Source organism: Caretta caretta, chromosome 3 (genome assembly GCF_965140235.1).
Source record: "Caretta caretta isolate rCarCar2 chromosome 3, rCarCar1.hap1, whole genome shotgun sequence".
Taxonomy (NCBI): domain Eukaryota; kingdom Metazoa; phylum Chordata; order Testudines; family Cheloniidae; genus Caretta; species Caretta caretta.
Genome location: NC_134208.1, coordinates 96,591,610 through 96,614,091, shown reverse-complemented (window position 1 = coordinate 96,614,091; position 22,482 = coordinate 96,591,610). Strand labels below are relative to the sequence as shown.

The 22,482-nt window shown below is 44.4% G+C and overlaps 1 protein-coding gene across 3 annotated transcripts in view; it reads right to left on the bottom strand.

The window, feature by feature from the left end:
- TPD52L1 (TPD52 like 1) overlaps nucleotides 1–22,482 on the bottom strand; it is an 84,596-nt gene that overhangs the window by 29,501 nt on the left and 32,613 nt on the right. For all 3 annotated transcript variants that reach the window (XM_048844641.2, XM_048844642.2, XM_048844643.2), the window contains exon 3: nucleotides 19,502–19,650. In XM_048844641.2, coding sequence (XP_048700598.1) covers nucleotides 19,502–19,650 — 149 coding nt within the window. The remainder of the gene's footprint in view (nucleotides 1–19,501; nucleotides 19,651–22,482) is intronic.

Genomic DNA, 22,482 nt, shown 5'->3' with positions numbered 1-22,482 from the left:
AGCACTGACAGCGTGGGATCCGTGAACATAAATGATAAGGTCTTAAATGGTCAACAGCTGGCTGAAACAGGGCCAAATGACCCTGAGTCTTCAGACTGAGAAGCCTAAGATGCATTTAGAGTGAAGATGTTCAAGAACATTGACTCACTTGTGTTAGTTTCACACGGTAAATTTATTAGGCCTCTCCATGCTCACACTGATGTAAACCCACTGAGTTTAATAGTTACTCCAGATTTACACTAGCCTATGTAAGAGGAGAATCAGACACTGATTTCAATAGAATTACTCCTGAATTACATTCAATTATAAAAATCAGGCCTCCTGTATTTAAGGCATCTACATTTATTTCATGGTATCAGAGGAGAGGGAAGAGGGGATGCATGTCGGGGAGGGGGAGGTGGGTTTTTTTTGTTTTTGTTTTTTTAATTGTCCATTTTTTACTCTGCTTGCTTTATCCAAAAAGGGGTTAAATAGAATTTGACACCTGAGCAAATATGGTACATGAACCACTACCAGGATTAATCTGTAATTTAAACTGAACTGCCTCAATCTGAGTATTTCTAGTATTTACCTTTTGTTACTTTGTTACCTTCAGCTGTAGCAATTTAGTTTAAAACTTCTTTTTTAAATGAAATTCTCAGCTCATTTTTCTCTGCAGGAGATAGTACTTAGTGATTCCAATAACCTTCATGATATTATTGGAGGCAATCTTACAGCAGACATGCACCATGTAGTTAGATGATATTTTTCACAAACTATGTACAGTAAAATAAACTTCATGAATTATTGTGCCACTGTGGTGCTGGATAAACTTACTTCCCAGGGAGCTAAGATATCCTCCATACGTAAAGTAGACTTACAGTATATTTTGATCATATCACCACCTAACAAGCTTGAACGTTATGTAATCCTTCTCGCCTATTTGCATTGTCTTGAATGATGAGAACAAGGCACTACTGCTGATTTTTATGGCAGACTTAATTCAACCAAATAAAGGGAAATATTGCTTCACACAATATGTAATCAGCAAAAAATACTGCTTCACACAATGTATCGTTAGGCTGCACATATTTATGGTCATCAAGTTAGATACTGTAACTGGATACTTAAATGACCAACATTTGCAATTACACAGAATAAAACTGGATAATCAAATCTCATGCTTCAAGGTACCAGCTGATCTCATGTCAGGAAGGAATTGCTCAACTGTCAAATGAAGTTTGACCTTCCTTTGTAGACTCAAACATAAGCCAGTAGAAAAAGGATATCAATATATTATTTCTATCTCATATGGCAAGTCATGTATTTGATATGACATTTTGATTTAAAAATTTGCATTCTATAGAATTAACAACATATTAGTTAGATTAAGAATTGGCTCATTGACACATCTCAAATACAGTGAGTGTGGCTGTTTCTAATGGGTCTCCCAGGATTGGTTCTTTGTCCAATGCCATTCAAATTTTTTTTTTAAATCAATGATATAGATGAAATCTTTGTTGATAAAGTTGGCAGGTGACACAAAGATTGGTGGGACTGTAAATAAAGAAAACAGCTTACTGTTACAGAATGATCTGAAATTGCATGGTTCAGTGGTCACAATCCAACAAGATGTACATCTCATCATATCAAGTCCCTGCCATTACAAGTGCCTCAGGAATTGGTAACACCTTGGTCTCTCCTGTTCTCTTCCTGTGGCACACAACAGTTCGGTCTCCTGAGGACTGAAATGCTTAGTCTAACCCAATTTACTGTACAGGGGTAACTGAGTGAAATTAATGGCCTGGGTTATGAAGGCTTAATGAGCTAATGGTTCCTTCTGGCATTAAATTCTATGAAACTATGAATAATAGTGTATAATATTTTAAAATCAGCTTCAGTAAAGTGTATGACAACATATACTGTAAATTAATGTACCTTCATTTTGCTAACGACATTCAATGTTGTTCTGTTTCGGTCTTTTCTGGCAAAGAATAATCCATTAGGAGCTCTCCTCCATGATAAAGCTTTCATGAAATGCAAGATGACTCAAACAACAACAAAACCATACAAGAACAGAGCCTGGTGGCAGAAGCCACGTCTTACAGAGCTTGCTTCTTTTTCTGTTTAAAGCATTAGTCAGCTGAAGAATGAAATGTTCTAGAATGAATGTAAAGCAGCTGCATTTCTGGAAAACACTTGACTTTATAGATATTTTGCTGGGGATTTCATGTGAAAGCTGAGGGCTGACTAGAGCATTAACTAACATTTCATTTGAGCTTTAAAATGCATGTAAATGATATATGTTGCAAGAGTAGTCTATTCTAATAATCCACAGTTAAGAACATGTTCTTAAGAATGTCAGTGACTGAGCTTGTATCTTGCCATCTCATCCATGCAGATAAGCACAAAGGTTTATCAGTGACCTGAACTTAATTCCGACTCTGCAATTGTGTGACAGCAGTTGCAGCTTTCTCTCCACTTCCTACCTGAATCCTATTATAGCATTTACAGTAGCAGTGAAGCCAAAATGTAACTATTTTGCCTAATATAGCATTGTAATTGTCTCCAGTGATGGCCAGCTCACTAAAATGACACCCAGAAGCATCCCATCAGGGATTGATTAAAAAAAAAATCTATATTTAAAGAAAAGGAAAACCCTTTTATCAGTATTCACTGGCACTGCTCTAGTTAAAGCTGTATCAGCACTTTCAGGATAAACCTTTATTTTCAGGGATTTATAATTTGGATCAACACTATCAAAGGTCAAATTTATAGCATCAATTGAATTAATCCATTTGTACCAGGTCAGAATATAGTCCTTCAACTGTAATTTGGAACAAAACAAACACCCCCCCCCCCCCCCCAAAGTTATGCCTGACAGGATTTTTGTTAACAATGTAGCCTCTCTCCAAATATATTAAGACAAATGGAAATTACACGGGCACTCTGAAGGGAGAATACCACCTCAAATAATTCCAAGGAATTATGCCCCAGTTTGCCCTCACCCATGGAGAAATCTAAAGAGCAGGCCAGAGGGTCTGGAGACTTATGTATGAGGTGTGCATACAGCAACCACCGAGTGAGACTGAAGCTCAGGCACACATCTCCAAGCTTGCTTTGTCTTCCTGGCTTAGGTGGCGGATCAGTGAAGCTGCAGCAGCGCGTGCTTCAGTGTGGTCTGTACAAGACTTCCCAGAACCCTGGGTAATTCCTTGGCTGGCTTGCCCAGACGAAGTGCGTACCGCCATGGCCTTACAACTCTGAGCAAGTTACATTAAAGCGAACAGTACAGACACCCTGTGATGTTCTCTTGGTACAGTTCCTTTCCCTTGTCCCCTGTAAAATGGGCAGAGGGCTCTGCCCACAAAACCTGCAGATCCTGGGAGATCTGCCAAAGGCTAGTACTGTGCATACAGCACTCTGCGCTGCCTCTTGGGTCTCCTGCCTCGGCTCCATGACTACACTGAAGTCACTGAATGAAATTCCAGCCTCACTGAAGTCAAAACAGTTTTGCCATTGACTTAAATGACCAAGATTTCACCTATTACATCTGTCTGGATCTCCACTCAGAGCAGGAGGGAGGGTGGGGAGATAATCTACAGGATCAAGAAGGGTCCACTGAGACATTAATACTGATTGTTATATGTAATACTGTCCACTGTCCTGTCATATTTAAAACTGTGAAATGTTTTGGGAAAACAATTGGAAGACACAGTTGGCCATCAAGGCACAACTTATATCTAGTCAGACTTGCAGTGAGACACACCAGAAAGAGAATGTGGGTAATGTACAAAAAAAGTCGAGTGCTGTGATTAAGATTTCTTTGAACAAAAGTCACAAAAGGACGTGATCTGCTGTCGGACCTGTGCAACCTTGCAGACTTCAACAGGATTGAACAGGAGTAACAGAGCAGAATCTGATCCAGGATCTATACTCCATACTGTGAACATCATTTTAAAAGGGGTTAGAGTGAGTTTATGCTTGCAATTGATTTTGACCTGAAGTAACAAGTAAGTTCAAATGCCTTTGGTGATCTCATTCTCATCCCCGTTTGTGCTTCATCATATTTGGCACAACTCTCAGATACTATTCAAGACTGACTAGAATAGAAAGGGGGAGGCAAATCATGACAGAAGTGAAGCTGCAGAGGAATAGAAATATAGGGGCAGATACTGCCACCCTTACTCACGCTGAATAGTACCTTGCTCCATGAGTAGTCCCTTCTGATTTCAACATGACTACTTCTTAAGTAAGGCACTGTTGTGTTGTGAATAAGGATAGCAGAAAGTAGCTTACAGAAAGGTATGAACAGCAGCTGTCTGCATTATGGGCCTGATGCAGAGCTCACTGAAGTCAGTAGGAGGACACCCATGACTGTACTGGGCTTTAGAGTGGGATTTGTGCTGGTGGAACCAATATTGTTATTCCATCACTTTTAAGAGCACTACATTTACTTGCAAATTTTAAAGAACACTTCGAAAAGCAGTGACACATAGCTAGCAAAAATTCCCATGTAACCCCTTGGGGTTTAGAGAGCATAGCCCCTTTAAATCTTTTTCCTATTGGGAAGGGGGAGCAGAGAGAGAAAGGAGGGGAACTTGGGGTGTGGCTCTGGAGCCCGGGGAGAGAAGGGCTGCAGCTGGGAGGCCTGGGACAAAGTGAAGGAGAGAAAACCTGCCTGAAGCCTGGGAAGGACAGGGTGGCCGATCAGGGACACCCCAGGACAGGAGCCGGGGAGCACTGTGCCAGGGAGGAATCGCCCGAGGAGGACAGGCTGAGCTGGACCCAGCATCACTGCTGCTCAGAACTGCATGGGGCTGTGAGTACTGGGGCTTGTGACTCTGCACTGGGAATAAGGAGGGAAGCTGCTAGTTAGTTAAGTGAGGAGGTTGTCGCTCTGTGTGGCTTTGCAGAGAGCAGCAGAAGACGGCACCGGAGGGGTTTGTTGGGGAAAGTTCACTGGCGCTGAAGATGACCAGGAGCACCCAAGACTCACCACTGCACTTGAACTTTGCTCAGGACTCCTGAACTCTGTGTGCAGACATTGCTCAGTGTCTGCTCTTTCAAACTGTGCTACCACTGGGACTGTGGGGCCTTGGTTTGGATACAGCCCTGTTCTACCGCTCCCCCTACATTTCCCCTTGTTGTTTTTCTCCTCTCATCTCTGTAAATAAACATCTCCCTTTGTTATATCCACTGTACTTACCCTGTGGGTAAGTCTGTTCACTCTGGGGGCTTTGGAACAGGTGCCCCTGTGGTGGAAGGAATTTTTCCTGCTGCATTCCTGCGCGCGCCCTCTCTTGACCGGAGCTGTCTGCAGAGCAGACTCCATCTTGGCCACGAGGGTGCTACAGTTACACCCACATTTCCATTCTAATCATTACTTCTGCTTGTTATTAGTCCTGTGTGGGAATTCAGAACACTGCATTCTCAAAATTCCACAGCAGGACTACAATTGCCCATAAATTATGGCTGACTGTTCTAGAGTATCAGAATTCTCTCTCATATTACTGTATAGTTACTGTCATATTAATAAGGACTCCATGTATTGCAGATTTTAAATCCTACAAATGCACACAGAACACCGTGTCCTTATGTTTTCACATTAACTGGTGGAAATCTGCACAACGAAATAAAGGTTCCCACAAGTAGTAAGGTCTGACTCACCCACAGGATTATTGAGAATTCTCCTGAAGTTCCCTGTGAGCAGAGGAGACCTTGTCCACATGGATTCTCACTAGGGTTTTGGGGAGGTATCCTTGTTCCATCTCTGCAGGTGGGGGTAAGGGCCAGAGGCGTCTGTTGGATTCTCTAATCCCTGCCCAACTCACAAGTAAGTGGCATAAGTTCCTTCAGAAAGACAGTTAAGTCATCCTTTGCACATGCAACACCCCCTGAGGTTTCAAAGGACAGTTAGCATTTGAGTGAGGCCTTGGCACCATGTCTCCTATTGGAACCATGTTGGCTATGGCAACAGTTAGCTAAAGGTGGTGAACACAGTTCCTTGATTGTGGTAGATCTGCTGAGATGTGTGCACATCTTGGGTAACTCTGGGTTTGGAGGGGGGTAATCCCTTCACCTCTCGCCACTTTCGCAAGACGTGAAAACCCTGCCCCTGCTGAGAGAAGAAATACAGGAATTCTTGGAAGGCAAAACCAAGGGGGCCAATCCTGGGTGGCACTCTGGCAGATCTACACGAGCACAAAGCAGCCCTACACTGGTGGATCCAGCCCTCAGAGGATCACTCCTGAGTAGGGGTATCCTCTGGTGATGTCAAGCCAAGATAGCTGCTCCTAACACCAACTCTAAAGTCGCCCTCATAAGTATCCTAAAGTTGCCATCTGGCCAGTTTTTCTACTGCCTTGCCAGTCACCAGTCAAAAGATGCAATATGCCACTTTTTTTTTTTGCTGCACACATGCAGCCATACACATGGTGATCTTAACTACTGGCTGCATGTCTGACACCTGGGAGCACACCATGGCCCAGCCAGTACCCAGGTCCCATGCTGTGTGAATTCTGAGCCCTCACCTGCCAAAACCACGGCAGTGCTTCTTGGCACTGGGGACTGGCCAGGAAGTTGGACGGACGCATCACCTGAGGGCGAGGCTGACCAGCCAGGAGGATAAGCTAAGGAGAAGGGTGGGGAAGGCAGAGGCTTCTGGGTGGGGACAGTAGGCAGACTTCCCTGGACTGTGCTGTCAGAGGTCTCAGTGCCAGCCTTAGAAAGGCTGAAGCAGAGACTATTATGGCAGACCACAGAACTCATATGGACATAGATGCAGTAGGTCTAACCCATACAAGCCTGTTGTGACTTATACAAGCCTGTTGAGTGGCTGTCGGTACAGTCTTGTGCCCTGGCACAGGGTTGCAGAATGATTTCAACTCCCCTTCCCCTAGGTTGTTTGGGGCTGGAGCTGGCCAGTGGCTGGTTTTTCTGAATCTCAGGAGGTGTCAACCCAAAAGGGACATGGCCAAAGCTTTTCTGTGCTTTGTTGTTACTATAACAGCCCCTTGGCATTGACAGCCATTGTAGATCATAGCAAGACTCTTTACGCTTTCCATCCTCAGCTGCACTGAGCAGTCCTCATTCTGAATAGTGAAATATCCTGAGAAATTGTTTTTTCCTTGTGAGGTCCAATGTAGTGGAATGGCATATAGATGCGCATATGGAAATGCTATATAGCAGTATTTGCTATTAAATAGCATCCTGGCTCAGTATTCAAGCCGCAGATCCTGTCCATGCTAAGAGCCATATTTTCCAAAGCTTAAGTTATTGACATTCATAGCTATGCCCCTAATTGTTTTGGTACAACTAACCGGGGGAAATATAGGAACAGAAGGAATGGTGAAAGCAGCTCTGTGTTTCTCATTCAAAAGTAGGGCTGGTGGAAAATTTTCCATTGAAACCATTTTTGACAGAAAACTGGGTATTAACTATAATTTTTTTTAAAGTTGGCTCTCTATATAAAAAACTGAAATTTTCCACAAACACCCAAAATGCTTGAAAACTGAAATATTTTGATTTGGATAGCTCACCCATGGTGCCTCATGGGCATTGTACTTCTGTTTACTCATGTCTTCTCTATGGTCTGTTGTCCTCAGCCAGGCAACATCTCCCATGATGCAATCAAAGTTCCCTTGCCACAATGGCAGACTATGGTGCATCATGGGAGATGAAGTCCAGTCAGGGAGCCTTGCTTATAGAGGAGAATGGGAGCATGAGGTACCTGAAATACAACTCCCAAAAGACACCACAGCTGCATTAATGAATCTAAATGTTTCAGTTTTCAGGCAAAAATATTTTGGTTTTTTAATTTCTGCCAAAAAGTTGAAAATTTCCATGGGAGGGCACGGGGGGAGGGGGAGGGAGAGGGAGCGGGATCCCATTTCACTACTAACTCTAGTCAAAAGCAATAAAACATGAAGAAAGGTTATGAGGCATCTGCAAGAGAATAGGCGTGTAACTTTCAGTCACTTCCTAAAGAACTTGTCTTTCAAAACCCTTCTCTAAAAGTCATTTTCTGTAGTTTTCTGTACTTGCAATGAGAAATACATACTGTAAATTGTCTTTTAGTGGTTAAGGGGAGGAGTCAAGATGAAGCTGGGATTCTACACTGACATTTTAAATAATTCATTATTTAATAATTTAGTTTATAATCACTGACTTGGGCTTTTAAAACAGTATTACTGCTTTTTATTTCAGTTTCATAAAATGCAATAAATCACCAATATTCTCTATGAATCTCCATACATGTTTTGCTACATGACCTATGGGTTGACTTGCTGTCCATTTAAGAGGAGCTGATTTGATGAGCGGTTTAGGTAAAAGGAGGTTCTGTGACAATTGGAGGCATCATAAGACGGAGTAAAACTGGGGTGTTCCTTGGGAGCCATCAGACTACACTGTGACATGAAAGAAGCTACCACCACATCATCATTAGGAAAAGTTTGGGTATAAGAAATTATTCCCTGGTAATTTACTAGTCCCGATGCTATTGCTACCCAAGATGCTGGAGTGTCCTGCTGCTGCTGCTACCAGAAAGTCCCAGAAGGGCACTGATGGGCAAAACTGCAGGCAAAGTTACCTCTGACTGGATGACCACGGTGAGGATAAAGTGTGGACCAGAGACCTAGGAATCTTTTTGAGATATATTCAGTGCTTCATGAGAGAGATTGGTGTTCACAGGCATAGCAGGATAAATTAACCTGACATCTGTAGTTTTCATCATATGAAATTTAATGGAAGAAACAGCACCAGCAAGCACTGAACTCTTTAGAGCTGTTTTTCTTCTCTCTCCAACGCTTAGCCAGACAGTTGGCCGTAGTGATCGTTCACCATTTGGTCCATTTCTGCACAACTGTGAAGGCTTGATGGCCTCAGAGTCCAACATCGGAACAGACTTGATGAACCCATATAACAGGTGGTCTGCCTCTGGGACACCTCCACCCCTCGATTGGTGGAATTTTATCCTGGGATGTTACAAGCCACCCAGAGAATGGCGTTTGCTGGCACGTCTTGTGGCATTCTTGCAACATGTTCAGAAAAAGTAAGGCGCCATCTGCAGACAATGGCCCTAGTAGTCGGTAGACTGGAGCAGCCATAAACACCTGCATTACAGATGAAGTCATTCCACTTTATGCCCAATGTATGATGTTGGCATTTTGGGTGGAAAGCCTCCAACTTTGCCCAGTCTGAGTGGCGTAGTGTCCATGTTTTGCAGCCATACAACAGTATAGGGAGGATACAGCTCGAATAGATCCTGAACTTGGTTGTCATGCTGAGATGATGTTGGTTCCACATTCATTGTAAACGACCCATGGCAGATGTTGCAATGCCAATCCAATGGAGAACCTCCGTGTGAGAGTTGGAGGAACTGGTGAGTATAGAACCCAAATAGCAAAAGCTGGAGACTGCTTTGACAGTTTCATTATTCAAAGAGATTGGAGTCATGGGTGAATAGATTTTGCAGCTTTGTCTTTGACCGTAAAACATGGAGGCCAATCTTAGCCCACTCCTCCTACATTTTCTGGAGTGCCTCATGAAACCTATCGGGGTTCTGTACTAGAAGAACATCATCAGCGTAGTCAAGGTCTGAGATGCCTAGGACCTGACTGAATGCTGCATTATGAAATCTATTGCCTGACAAAAGAGCGCAGGGCCAAGATACAGCCCTGCCTGACACCAGATACTGATTTTAAAAGGTTCTGACATCCGATTCCCCAGATGTAAATGGGCCGTGGTTCCATTATGCAGCTCTCTAATCAAGTCCAGCAGAGTGGTAGGGACACCTATGCCCTTTAAGGCCTTCCATAGTACAACACAGTCAACTGAATCAAATGTAGCCTTAAGATCAATGTATGCTACGTGCAGGGCCTTCCTGAACTCATGGTGTATCTCCGACAACAAGCAGAAGACCAAAATGGCATGGACCTGTTCCTCGTAAAGCCCGACTGTTGGGGGCAATTCTTCCAATATAGCAGAGGCTCCAAACGTGCCAGCAGAACATGCGTAAACACCTTCCCTGGAACAGACAGCAAGGTGATCAGCCTGTAGCTCTTACATTCACTGTGCGGTCCTTTGCCTCAGAGTGAGATCACAATACCGTCCTTTCAGGTGGCTGGCAAGGTTCCTGTTCTCCATACCAGATAAAAAATGGCCTGATGCGATTCTGCTATAGGGTCAATAGCACATTTTAGCAGCTCTGAGGGGATGCGATCAGCACCGGCTTCACGTCCATCTTTCAGTTTATAGATGGCACTCTTCATCTAATGTTGGTGCATCAGTACAAATGTCTGGGTCTGGAACCGCAGTGGGCTGCTCTGAGCAAGCACCAGCCAGAGGGTGGTTCAGGGCACTGTGATAATGTTCCACCCAGCATGAGAGGATGTCATCATTGATTTACATGGATGGCCTTGGCTGCCGTTCAGGATGCTGTTTGTAGCAACTACCTCTTGACTGCTGATATTGCGAATGGCGTGGAATGCTGGCTTCAAGTCGCCCCTGGCTGAGCCAAATTCAACATCGCCCACCACTTGATAATATGCCTTGTGATCACAGAGTGCCAGGGTGCTAAATTTTCACTTCAGCTGGTTACGAGCGCGCTTATCACTATGGCAAGCTGTGGCCTTCAATTTAATTATCTGGAAGACCTCCTCTGATAGCCATGGTCAACATGTTGAATGCCTACAGCCAATAGTCTGCTCAGCAGATTGGTAGGAAATAGAAGAGAACAGTGACCAGGCAACCTCCATGTCGTCCGGCAAGTTGGCTAGTGCTGAGAATCTATTGCTAACGTCAATATAAAACCTGTTGACTAAACCTGGCACTTAAAGTGTGTCAATGTCAAACCTCCTCTTCATCCTCCTCCTCCGAGGGTTTACCTGCTCATCAGAGTGTCAAACACCATATTGGCAACCACTAGGTGGTGATTGTGTCCTCAGCACATTCCGCACCACGATATACTCTACAGGAGGCGAAGAGACGTCTGTCACGTGTGTTGATGTGGTCCAGCTCCTGAGTGATGCCATCATGAGAGATCCATGACATCTGGCATATGCGTCGCCACTTGAACCATGACTCAAGAAGGGAAAGATTCTAGGAGGCGCAGAATGTGAGCAAGTGGCAAGAGTTACCATTGAGTGTGCCTGAACCATAATGACCAATGACCTGTTCAAAACCCATTCACAGGGGGCCAGTATGTATGTTTAGGTCACCCAGGATCACAAGATTGTCATGTGGAGGGATTGTGCATACTAGATGTTCCAATTGATCGTAAAAATGATCTTCAACTGAATCAACAGATTCCTCTATCAGCACACAGACTACTATGACAGTGAGGTAACTGTGCCAACGTTTAAGACGTGCAATAAGTAAACAAGAAGACATGGGCACTGGCAAGGCATCTACAGCTGAGAATAAAGCAGGGGCTTTAACCCTGGTGCTGAGTGCTAAGTTATTCATAGTCAAAAGCAAGAGCAAATTATTGTCCCCCCCCCCCCCAAAAAATATATATATACACACACACAACCTCTTCCCACTGCGATGAGATGGAGGCACAGTAATGTGACCCTTTTCTTGGTCTAACAGTAATGCCTTCACGCTATGCAATCCGAGCTGTTGAGTCTTTCTCAGCAATTTCCTTCACTTGGGTAGCTAGGTGCAGTGCTGTCCTGCATCTTCGCAGCATGTGCATTTTCAGGGTTCATGTTGGATCTATCCACCTTGCATAATGCCCAAGGCGATATTTCGGACAAGCCTTCATCGCTGATGGCATAGCTCCAACAAGCAATCCCCTACTTCAGATGTTACACCCACTCCACCACGATGGGGTACAGGTCAGACTGTTTCATTGCATGACTTATATTACAATATGGAAATGATCAGTGTGTGTTTCTTATTGCTTAGTATCGTATACTGGGAACTGCAAAAAATTCATTTCAAAACATGAAAGCAAAAGAAGTTCACCCACCCAAATGCAAAGCAAATACCTATAACCAAGCAAGAATTCAGATTACATAAGCCCCTTTCCTGGGTAGCAAAATACTAATTAGGAAAATAATTTTAAAAATTATCAGTGGAACATTGTAAATAAAAAAAATTATACCTTAATCCAAAATTGTTAGCTTTGCCTTTAAAACCCACCAACATTGTCCTGCTTCATTAAAAAGTGCAATTATTTATACTTAAACAAAAAAATAATCGCACATACTGCTCTAAGCTAACCAAATTCCTGGCAATCTCTATTCACTGCAAACCTGAGCTCAGGAAAATCATCTTTCTATCTGAATGCCTCCTCACCACCACAAATATGAAATGAATGAAGTTGATTAACTATTCTTTAGGAAGAAAAGGAGTACTTGTGGCACTTTAGAGACTAACAAATTTATTTGAGCATAAGCTTTCGTGAGCTACAGCTCACTTCATCAGATGTTTTATATAGGCAAAAAGGCCAGTGAAAATAAAGCTCACCTCCCCAGACATGTAGGTTATGCTAAAATCAACCCATTGTAGAACAACAGAGGAAAAGAATGAACAAGAAAATTGATTATGAACAGATTTGAAATAATTCTAGTCATGACAGAAATCATAGAAACTGGAAGGGACCTTCCTGGTCCATCTGGTCCAGACCCCTGCACTGAGGCAGGACTAAGGATTATCTAGACCAGAGTTTCTCGCAACAAAATTTTTGATGGACTCAGAGTGCAGCCACCAACTCTTGCTGACAATTTTTCCGAAAATACTTAACTAACTTTAGGAGAAAAATAATTGTGCACATAAACACATCCAAATTACTGTCATTTATTTACATTATTTTTTATTATGGAGTCTGCAAAAAAAACCCCAAAACACTATGTACAGTCATCTGTATTCTTTACTGGACCTCAACATCATAGAAACACCAATAAGGTGCTTTGCACATTGTCTTTTTTGTTATTGTTTCTTTTGCTCTTTTAGTAAAATGTGGATGTCTGTACAACAGTTCTACCCGGAATTTGCTCCTATTCTTGTGCTCAGCACATGAAATGGAGCAGGAGCCCCTCACTCTGCCCAGGAGCTGCCAAACCCTGCAGCATGCTTAGGCCACTCAACTGCTTGCAACTGTAAACAGCAACTATAAACAGCGAGTGTGGCCCCAGGAGGGGGAAATGCTGACCTCTGTCCGTCTGTCCCTGCCTTCTGCAGCCAGTCAGTGAGACACAGCCCCAGGAAAGATGAGTTGGGAACTCACTGGCTGCCTGCAGAATCCCAGGTTCCCTGTGCTCTGGCCGGACGGGAGCGGGGGAACTGCCCAAAGGAGCACCGAAGTGACCAAAGGCCGCAGCTACCTTCACAGACAAGAGCTGCCTCTGGCACCACTCACACCAGCCCCACGTCTCCAGAAGCACTGCCCAGAGCCCCCGAGGAAGCTGCCCAATGCAGGGCGCCAATCTCTGCTGGTAGTACCAGCAGAAACACCCGTGTGGCGCAGCTTTCTATCCTTAGTAACAGCTATTAAGGAGCAACAGCGAGGTGCTGCAGGGAGGGGCATTGCTTTGCCCCTTCGCCCAATATCCACCTATGCTTTGGAGGCTGTCGTGGCCACACAAAAAATCCACATACAGCCACAGTGGCTGCATTTGAGAAACACTGATCTAGACCATCCCTGACAGACCACCTCAGTCTAACTGGTTGTTTTAAAACTTCCAGTGACACATTTCACAACCTCCCTAGGTGATTTGTTTCAGTGCTTAACCAGTGTTTACAGTGAGGAAGTTTTTCCTAATGTCTAACCTAAATCTTCCTGCAATTTAAGCCCATTGTTTCTTGTCTTGTCCTCAGTGGATACGGAAAACAAAGTATCAGGGGGTAGCCATGTTAGTCTGTATCCCCGAAAAGAACAAGGGTCCGGTGGCACCTTAAAGACTAACATTTATTAGGGCATAAACTTTCGTGGGTAAAAAAACACTTCAGATGCATCAGAGTGGGGGAATGAACTCTGAACTCTAGAGTACAGATGTGGGGACCGGCATGAAAGACCCCCTAAGCTTATTCTTACCAGCTTAGGTTAAAACTTCCCCAAGGTACAAACTTTTACCTTTTTGTCCTTGGACCTTATGCTGCCACCACCAAGCGTGTTAAACAAAGAACAGGGAAAGAGCCCACTTGGAGACTTCTCCCCCTCCCTTCCCCCCTTCAAAATATCCCCCCCAAGCACTACACCCTCTTTCCTGGGGAAGGCTTGATAAAAAATCCTCACCAATTTGCATAGGTGAACACAGACCCAAACCCTTGGATCTTAAGGGCAATGAAAAAGCAATCAGGTTCTTAAAAGAGAATTTTAATTAAAATAAAAGAAAAACTTCTGTAAAATCAGGAAGGGAAATACCTTAAAGAGTAGTCAGATTCAAAACACAGAATCCCTCTAGACAAAACCTTAAGTTACAAAAAGACATAAAAACAGGAATATACATCCCATTCAGCACAACTTATTTCATCAGCCATTTAAACAAAACAGAATCTAATGCAAATCTAACTAGATTGCTTACTAACTCTTTACAGGAGTTCTGACCTGCATTCCTGCTCTGGTCCCAGCAAAAACATCACACAGACACACACAGACCCTTTGTTTCCCCCCCCTCCAGCTTTGAAAGCAACTTGTCTCCTCATTGGTCATTTTGGTCAGGTGCCAGCGAGGTTATCCTAGCTTCTTAACCCTTTACAGGTGAAAGGGTTTTGCCTCTGGCCAGGAGGGATTTTATAGTTCTGTATACAGAAAGGGGGTTACCCTTCCCTTTATATTTATGACATGCCCAAATAAATCTATTAGTCTTTAAGGTGCCACCAGACTCCAAGGAGAACAAATCATCACTAAGGCTGCAAGTAGTTGGTCACGGAGGTCACTGATTCCGTGACTTTGTGACCTCTGTAGTGGCTGGTGCCGGCTCAGGGGCTGCCCCAGCTGGGCAGCCCCTGGGCCAGCAGCAGCAGTTTGGGTGTGTAGGAGGGGGCTCAGGGCTAGGGGCAGGGGGTTGGGGAGTGTGGGGGGATGCTTACCTCGGGGTGGGGGACACCCTGGCTCCCACCTGGCATGGCACCTCTGCAGCTCCTAGGCAGCGGAAGGGTGTCCGCACCACACGCTGCCCGCGCCCGCAGGTCCCGCCCCTACAGCTCCCATTGGCTGTGGTTCTGGGCCAATGAAGCTGCGGCAGCCAGCGCTTGTGGCAGGAGCAGTGGAGCCTCTGCCCTGGCCCCTGCCTCGGAGCTGCAGGGACACGGAGCTGGGTAAGAAGCCCCGCCAACTCTCCCTCCCCCAGTACCAGTGGTGTGGCCCAGCCACTCCCCGCCACCAGTACTAGTGGAGGTCCCAGGCAACCTCCCCCAGCACCACTGGTCCCTCTAAGCTGTGCGCGCGCACACTTATATTAAACCCCGCGCACATGGCGAAACACCATGCGCGCTCCAGCTTCGGTGGCGGCTTTTTTGTGTGTGTGGTTTTTCTTTTGTTTATTTGTTTGTTTTTTTTGTTTGGTTTTTTCTTTACACACTTCACCAGCAGCACAGAAGAAATTTTTTGCGCACACAGCCTGTTAAAAATTAGAGGGAACATTGCCCAGCACCTGTGGCGCCCTGCCCAAGTTTTAGTCAGGGAGAGTATTTTTAGTAAAAGTCATGGACAGTGAATTTTTGTTTACGGCCTGTGACCTATCCATGACTTTTACTAAAAATACCCATGACTAAAACATAGCCTTTATTATCACCTTCCTCTTTGTAACAACCTTACACATACTTGAAGACTTCTCATATCCCCCTTCAGTCTTCCGTCTCCAAACTAAATAAACCCAAGTTTTTCAATCTTTCCTCATAGATCTAGACCTTGAATTCATTTTTGTTGCTCTCCTCTGGGCTTTCTCCAATTTGTCCACCTTTCCTGAAGTGTGGTGCCCAGAAAGGGAAAAAGTAAATAAGTTAGTTCAAACAGAAGGTATTTTGCATTCACGGCTGAAAGATTTGAATAGCCTTCCGGGTTTTCCTTTTGACAGCTACTTCGCTGCAAAATGCCAGAGCTATTGTTGTAAATATAGCATCCCGCTGGAATTAATGGGAGTTGCCTGTGTGCACAGAGGGCAGAATTTAGCTCTGTGTGTGCTACTGTCCCAGAGCTATGTGGCAACCTTGCAGGCAGCTTGAATCTATAGGAAACATTAGTCCATGTAGCTCATATTTATGGTCTTCCACAGTATGGAAGAAAAGCCATGGACATTTTCTGCTGGACAGAATCCTCTGAAGGTGACATTTCTGGCACTATCAGTAACACTTCAACAAAGCTGGTGAACATCTAAAATGTTTTCAAATCTAGATGCCTAAAGTTAGGGCCTATATCTACAGTTAGGCAGCAAGCAGATTTTCAAAAGGCACAAACAGCAATTAGGTGCTCAAGTTACCACTAATTTTTGGGTACCCCCCATTTCTAGGAGCCCATTTAGGCTCTTTCCTAAAAATCAATGATGGGTTGGGTGCATTCTTCTTCACGCTTTTGAAAATCTCCCAACATTAAAAAAGGAGCCTTATTTCTGGAAATGCTGAGCGTCTACAAATCCCATTAATCTCGGCTTGAACATCAGGGTATTTTAATTAAGATATCTAAGTATGGATTTACAAGCCTAAATTTGGGCACCCAAATATTTTGGCTCCTGATTTAATAAGGATGAAGGCAAATATAAACAGGGAAACTTTGTGGGTTAGGCACTGACTCCATGCTACCACACTGAATTAATAATGTTATTAGGGTGACCAGACCAGGGCTGCCCCGGGGGCGGGGAGGGGGGGGGAAAGAGAGCAAGTGGGGCAATTTGCCCCAGGCCCTGGGCTCCACAGGGGCCCCCACGAGTATATAGTATTCCATAGTATTCCAACTTTTTTTAATGGAAGGGCCAATGGCGTAGCCAGGTTGAGCGAACAGGGGAAGCGATCACAAAAAAGGCGCCACCCGCTGCGGCACTTTTACTCACCCGGCAGTGCTCCAGGTCTTCGGCGGCAGGTCCTTCAGAGTCGCCAAACAGACCCGGAGCAAGTGAAGGACCCACCGCCGAAATGCCACCGAAGACCTGGAGTGCTGCTGGGTGAGTAAAATTTAAAAAGGCACTTAATTAAAGGGTCCCTGAAATTGCTTTGCCCCAGGCCCCCTGAATCCTCTGGGCAGCCCTGGACCAGACAGCAAGTGTGAAAAATCGGGACAAGAGTGGGGGTGGGAGGTAATAAGAGCCTATATAAGAAAAACACCCAAAAATCGGGACATCTGGTCATCCTAATTGTTATTAGAATATTTATTCAACCTACGGTCATCTTCTACCACCAAATTTTTGCCGGGAGAGATCCTTCAATGTGAATTCCCACTGAAACCAACAGAAGTCCAGGCTGTTTAGCACTTTGCAGGTCTGGATGCTTTACGGGGAGGCACAAATGGGAATTTATTACCCATCTCCAGTTAACTTTCAGTGGGAGATAGGTGCCTAAACTGCCCTTTGTGCTTTGGAAACTCTTCCTTACCACTCTTAATTTTTAATTGTAATGACTGTCCTGATGATCAGGTCTCATGCAAATCATCCTGCTTATGTGCCCCGTCTATAGAAGCTTAAAACTGACAAGTTTGATTTAGAAATTCTGCCAGGCTGACTCACTGAAGTTTTAGTTCTGGTGCCTCATGTCCCCATTCTTTCATTAGGCCTGGCTGAACTACATCTTCCATGTTTCGGAGTGTTTGCATTTATTAAAAACGCACACAAAGCCAAACCTTTACATGGAAAACACAATTTTTGTTTTTGCTTTTTTAAAAAATAAATTTTGCCAAAACAACAATTTTCTATCACAAAACAGCTTTGACAGAGAACTTCCACAGTTACACTAGATCAGTGGTCCCCAAACTTTTTACCTCCTACCCCCCCCTTTAGCCCTGTCTCCGCCCCCCCCACTCCCAGAGCCGGGTCCAGGAATGGGGGGTGTAGAGGGGGTAAAGGGGTAAAGGCTGGGGCCCCAGCTGGAGCTCGGGACAGGGCTGAGATCAGAGCTTTGGCCAGGGCCCTGGGAGAAGGGGCTGGCAGCCGGGGCAGGAGCCAGCAGCGGAGCTGGGTGGTGCTCCTGTCCCACTCCCCGTGAGAGCTGGCCCAGGCCCTGGCCATGACCCCCGGATCGTTCCTCTGTGCCCCCCTACCGGGGCGCACCCAACGGTTTGGGGACATCTACACTAGATTTTCCTTTTTATTTATTATTCATTCAGTACTCAAGTGCTGTAATTTTAGGGAAGATACAATGTGTTCATAAATATTGATGCCCACTCAAAGTGAAAAACTCAACCTTAACTATGGAGCTGAGACCTGCACCTCAATAACGACTGTAGGCCTTCTCGCAGTTTTAGAGCTTGTTGTTTTGTCTGTCTCTTGTTTTGTTGAAATTCCATTTCTCCCAGTCAGCTTTTACCTCACATACATAAAAAGTTATTCAGTCAGAGTGCTGCTCCTGCCCTAGGTCTCCACATTTTGTGGCGGACTCAGGGTAGGTCTTATCACTGTTTTCTTTACATGCATCAGTAACTCCTTTCCCCATGCAAGGCCTACGTTAGTTTTACCCGGCAGCACAAACAAAAAAAATCCCCACCCTAAAAACAAGCAACCCCTTTTTTCAAAAACACCCTTTTGGCAGACAACAACGAGCTAGACCATGAGGGTTCTACAGTATCATTGGTTTGCTTTTTAAAAGATTTACAGACAGACTTTTACTGAGCTGGTTTGTTAACACCTGAATTTCAATTACCATCATTTATACATTGCAAGTGGTATACCAATACCCTGCATTTCTACAGTACCTTTAATTCATGGATCTCACCTAAATTGAGCTTCTCCACATTCTTGGAAACTAGGTAAGTATTCTTGATATCTATATTACACACAGGTAAACAAAAGCCGACACACAAAGTGATTTAACTAAGCTCAAACTTCAAGCCAATAGCAAAGCTCTAAATAAACTCAGAAATCATGAAGTTAAGTCCCTCTGTTCTAACCACTAGACACAGCACTATTTCTCCTATGACTATTGCCCGATTTCAGTTACTGAAGTAAACTATGAAAACTGTAGAAAATGCCCATATGGAGTCATACATAATAGTTCTGTGAGCACTGGAAGTAATTTTTTTAATTCAAGCAGAAGTACGTTTCTTGTTGCTGCTGCTGTTTTGGTACACAGAAAAAAGCTAAGTAGGAAAACAAATATAATGCCATCAGATCAAAAATATTCTCCCACTAATCTGGGGTTCGTGTGATATGGGCAGCATTTGGTGGGGTACTGTAGGATTTTTGTCGTCGTCATCATAGGATTTTTTTGAACCACTTAAGTGCTTTGAAGAACCTGCCATGTCAATTCCTGCAGCTTGCTCAAGTTTGGCCACATTTTTCAGCAGATAGCACTGTACGAGGCCCCAAAATACAAAGTACAATAGTATGCTACTTAGTGGAGAGGAATGAATTTGTACAGGTTTTGTACTCACGCAGAAGTCGTCTGCATGTCGTGCCAGCTTTTGCTAAAGTTCTGTTTCAGCTCATTCATCAGGTTGATACCAAGCTTTTGTTTTATTTCTGCCAGGTGCTTTTCTTTGGCTGCTAACACTTGCCGTAAAGTTGAAATTTCATCCTCTAGCTGAACAGAATAAAAAAAACGTTAGCTAGTCATGGAAAGATAAATAAGTATCACATGGTCAGAGTTAAAAATCTCGACTGAGGTTCACATGAATCTGTATTTGACAGTGAGGCATATGTGGGGGAAAGGGGATTAAAGCAATTTTGCTGGTCCCTGGGAAGCTACCCGGACTACCACATCCATTATTACAATTCTGGTCAAAATGCACATCTCCTTAAATGTATGGCCCCACACTCCTCACATACACCTAGTAAAGGGGAGAGGTCTCTCACCATTGGGAAGCAACTGTGCAGCAAAATCTGCTTGGGGGCATCACCAGTCTTTACATGACACAAGCACTTGATTCACACAGAAAATGGGAATGGGTAGGAGCAGGGGAAGACCATGTAACACAGCCACCTTCCTTTGAATGCGTGAGCTTTGCATTTCCTATTTACAGCTGCCGCTTAAAAAGCATCACAGCCCTCCTGTCTCGGAGCATATAAAATACACATACCACTCCCCAGCTTAATAGGTTTTAAATAAAGAACATTGTTTTTCAAAAACCATTATGCTTTTTCTGTGTGAGACTTTTAATCTCTGTTGCTGTTTTATATGGTTGAAATAATAAAAATATATATTTTTAAAGTATAAGATGTTACCAAGGGTGGCCAAGTATGAGTCAGAGTACAACAGAGACTCTTATAACGTGGATACAGGGACTGCTATTGAAACTGGCCCTTGCCTAAGGGGTTTGGTGTGCATTGCCATAAACCTCCTTGCCCAGCCTAGCCCCGTCCTCAGGGCTAGTAACAATCTGGCCTGTAATTTATCAACCCATCCCAAGATAAAGGGGAAGGAGACATTTCTAGAGAAAAACACTTCACTACATTTAAGGTACCAGCTATAGAGCCTAGAAAAACATAGTGCTGAAGACCAGGCTACACATTATCGGCCTGGTTCTCCGCTTCACGGCAGCCCCTTAATGTCACTCCAGCAGCCAAAGGGGCTGACTAGAGAGAGTTGAAGGGCTCACCAGGAATTTTCCTGGCAAAGAAGAAATTCCTGCTTTATAATAAAAGGAGGCGGAGCAGAGCTATACCATCTCCCTCACATCCCCTGGTATATGGACTTGCCGGGAGAAAGGGAGTGGTTGAAGAGCCCTCTCTACTCTGGCTATCCCATTGGCTATAGGGATCCATGGGCAATCCAAGCATAAAAGCTAGAGCAGCAGCCCTGAAGACCTGAGAATACCAAAGGCAAAAAGGTGTCTTAAAATCACTTTGCTTGTCCACACCCAGCTTGGGAGTGGAGGAACAGAGAATCAAGGCCTATGCCTTTAGTCTTCTATTTCTGAAAAGTTTTTGGACTTGATAACTACAGACTAAATTTTACTTGTGGGGGAAAAATCAGTGGGACTCCTTGCATAGACACAAAACAAGCAGACAGACACTGCCCTGTAATCTGCCATCTAATCTTTAGTAACATTTTAGTTAAGGGGGGAAAAAAGGAAACTAAGAACTGACCTTGAACTAACCAACTTGTGCATGAGTAAGTTCTAAAGAATATGTTCAGTCCAAAGCAATCTATGGTGCTACTGTTCGTACTCTGGCAGACATCTTTTCAAACACAATTTTTCAGACTTCATTTTATACAAAATAATGGGGTTACCTAGCATACGAATAGGACATTTGGCTAAGGAGAGGACAACTAGAAACAGTTCACCATTTATTCAATCTTCTATGCCATTAGTCCGCATAGGGCTTAAAATCTCTACCCCACAGAACAAGCAGCCCCATGTAATAATTAAGTTGCAGTCGTGGTGAAGGTGAAGGTCAAATATAGTTATTCTTGACAACACAATTAGAATTTCCATTAAAACGGTTTTGTTTTTTCCTGTGTATCCTATTTATAGATATCTATGTGTAGGGTGGCCAACTTTCTAATGTCTGAAAATTAGACCCCCAACCTATCCCTTCCCTCAAGGCCCTGCCCCACTTCTTCCCCAAGGCTCCGCTCACTCCTCTCCTGCCTCCCTCACTGCTTTCTCCCCTCAACTCCAGCCTGAACAGCCCCAAGGGACTTGGCATGCTGGAGCTGGAGTTGGCACCTGGCAGTGCAGGTCAGAAGAGTGCTGCGGCTGCACAGGAGTAGCCAGGCAGCCCCACTGGTGAGCTAGGGCACGGCGCTGTCTGCCCAGCAGCCCCCACTTCCCTCGGCGCTGTCTGCCCAGCAGCCCCCTTCCCCACCCGCTCGAGCCCTCTCTGCCCTGGAGCTGCCTGAGAGAGTGGCTGGGGGAAGAACCAGCTGGCGGGACAGCTCACGTTCCTTCCCTCCTGGGGAACATTCCATGCCTGCTTTTACGGGAAGATCTTGGTGGATGAGCTACATGCAGGACCACTACCAATAACTGGGATATGCATTATCATACTTATTGCCAAAAGCAGCTAAATCAGTAAGCCACTGCAACGGCCTTAGCATAACTAAGCAAGCAGCTGGGGGCAGGGGCCATTTGACCCTCTGTCCTTCCTGATAAGATCTGAAATTGCTGAGGTATGTGTTTTAGAAAAACAGGAAGCTTATCCATATCTGCCCTGTGGGATGTGTTTGTGAGGGCCCTCAAACCATGCGGGCTCTAACAAAACCAAAACACACACCACATCTAATTGATGGTTTAAGAAAAGCTTCTTGCTTAACCTTTGAAATTGCTTGCTTAACAAGTTCTTTTTTTGATTGACAGGTTATTGTTACACAACCCCGAATAAATAAGGAGAGAAAGTATGGGGTAGTTGGACTCTTCAGAAACACTTCGTGGACATATTGTAGGGTCCTGAGTGGCAACTGAGTGACAGA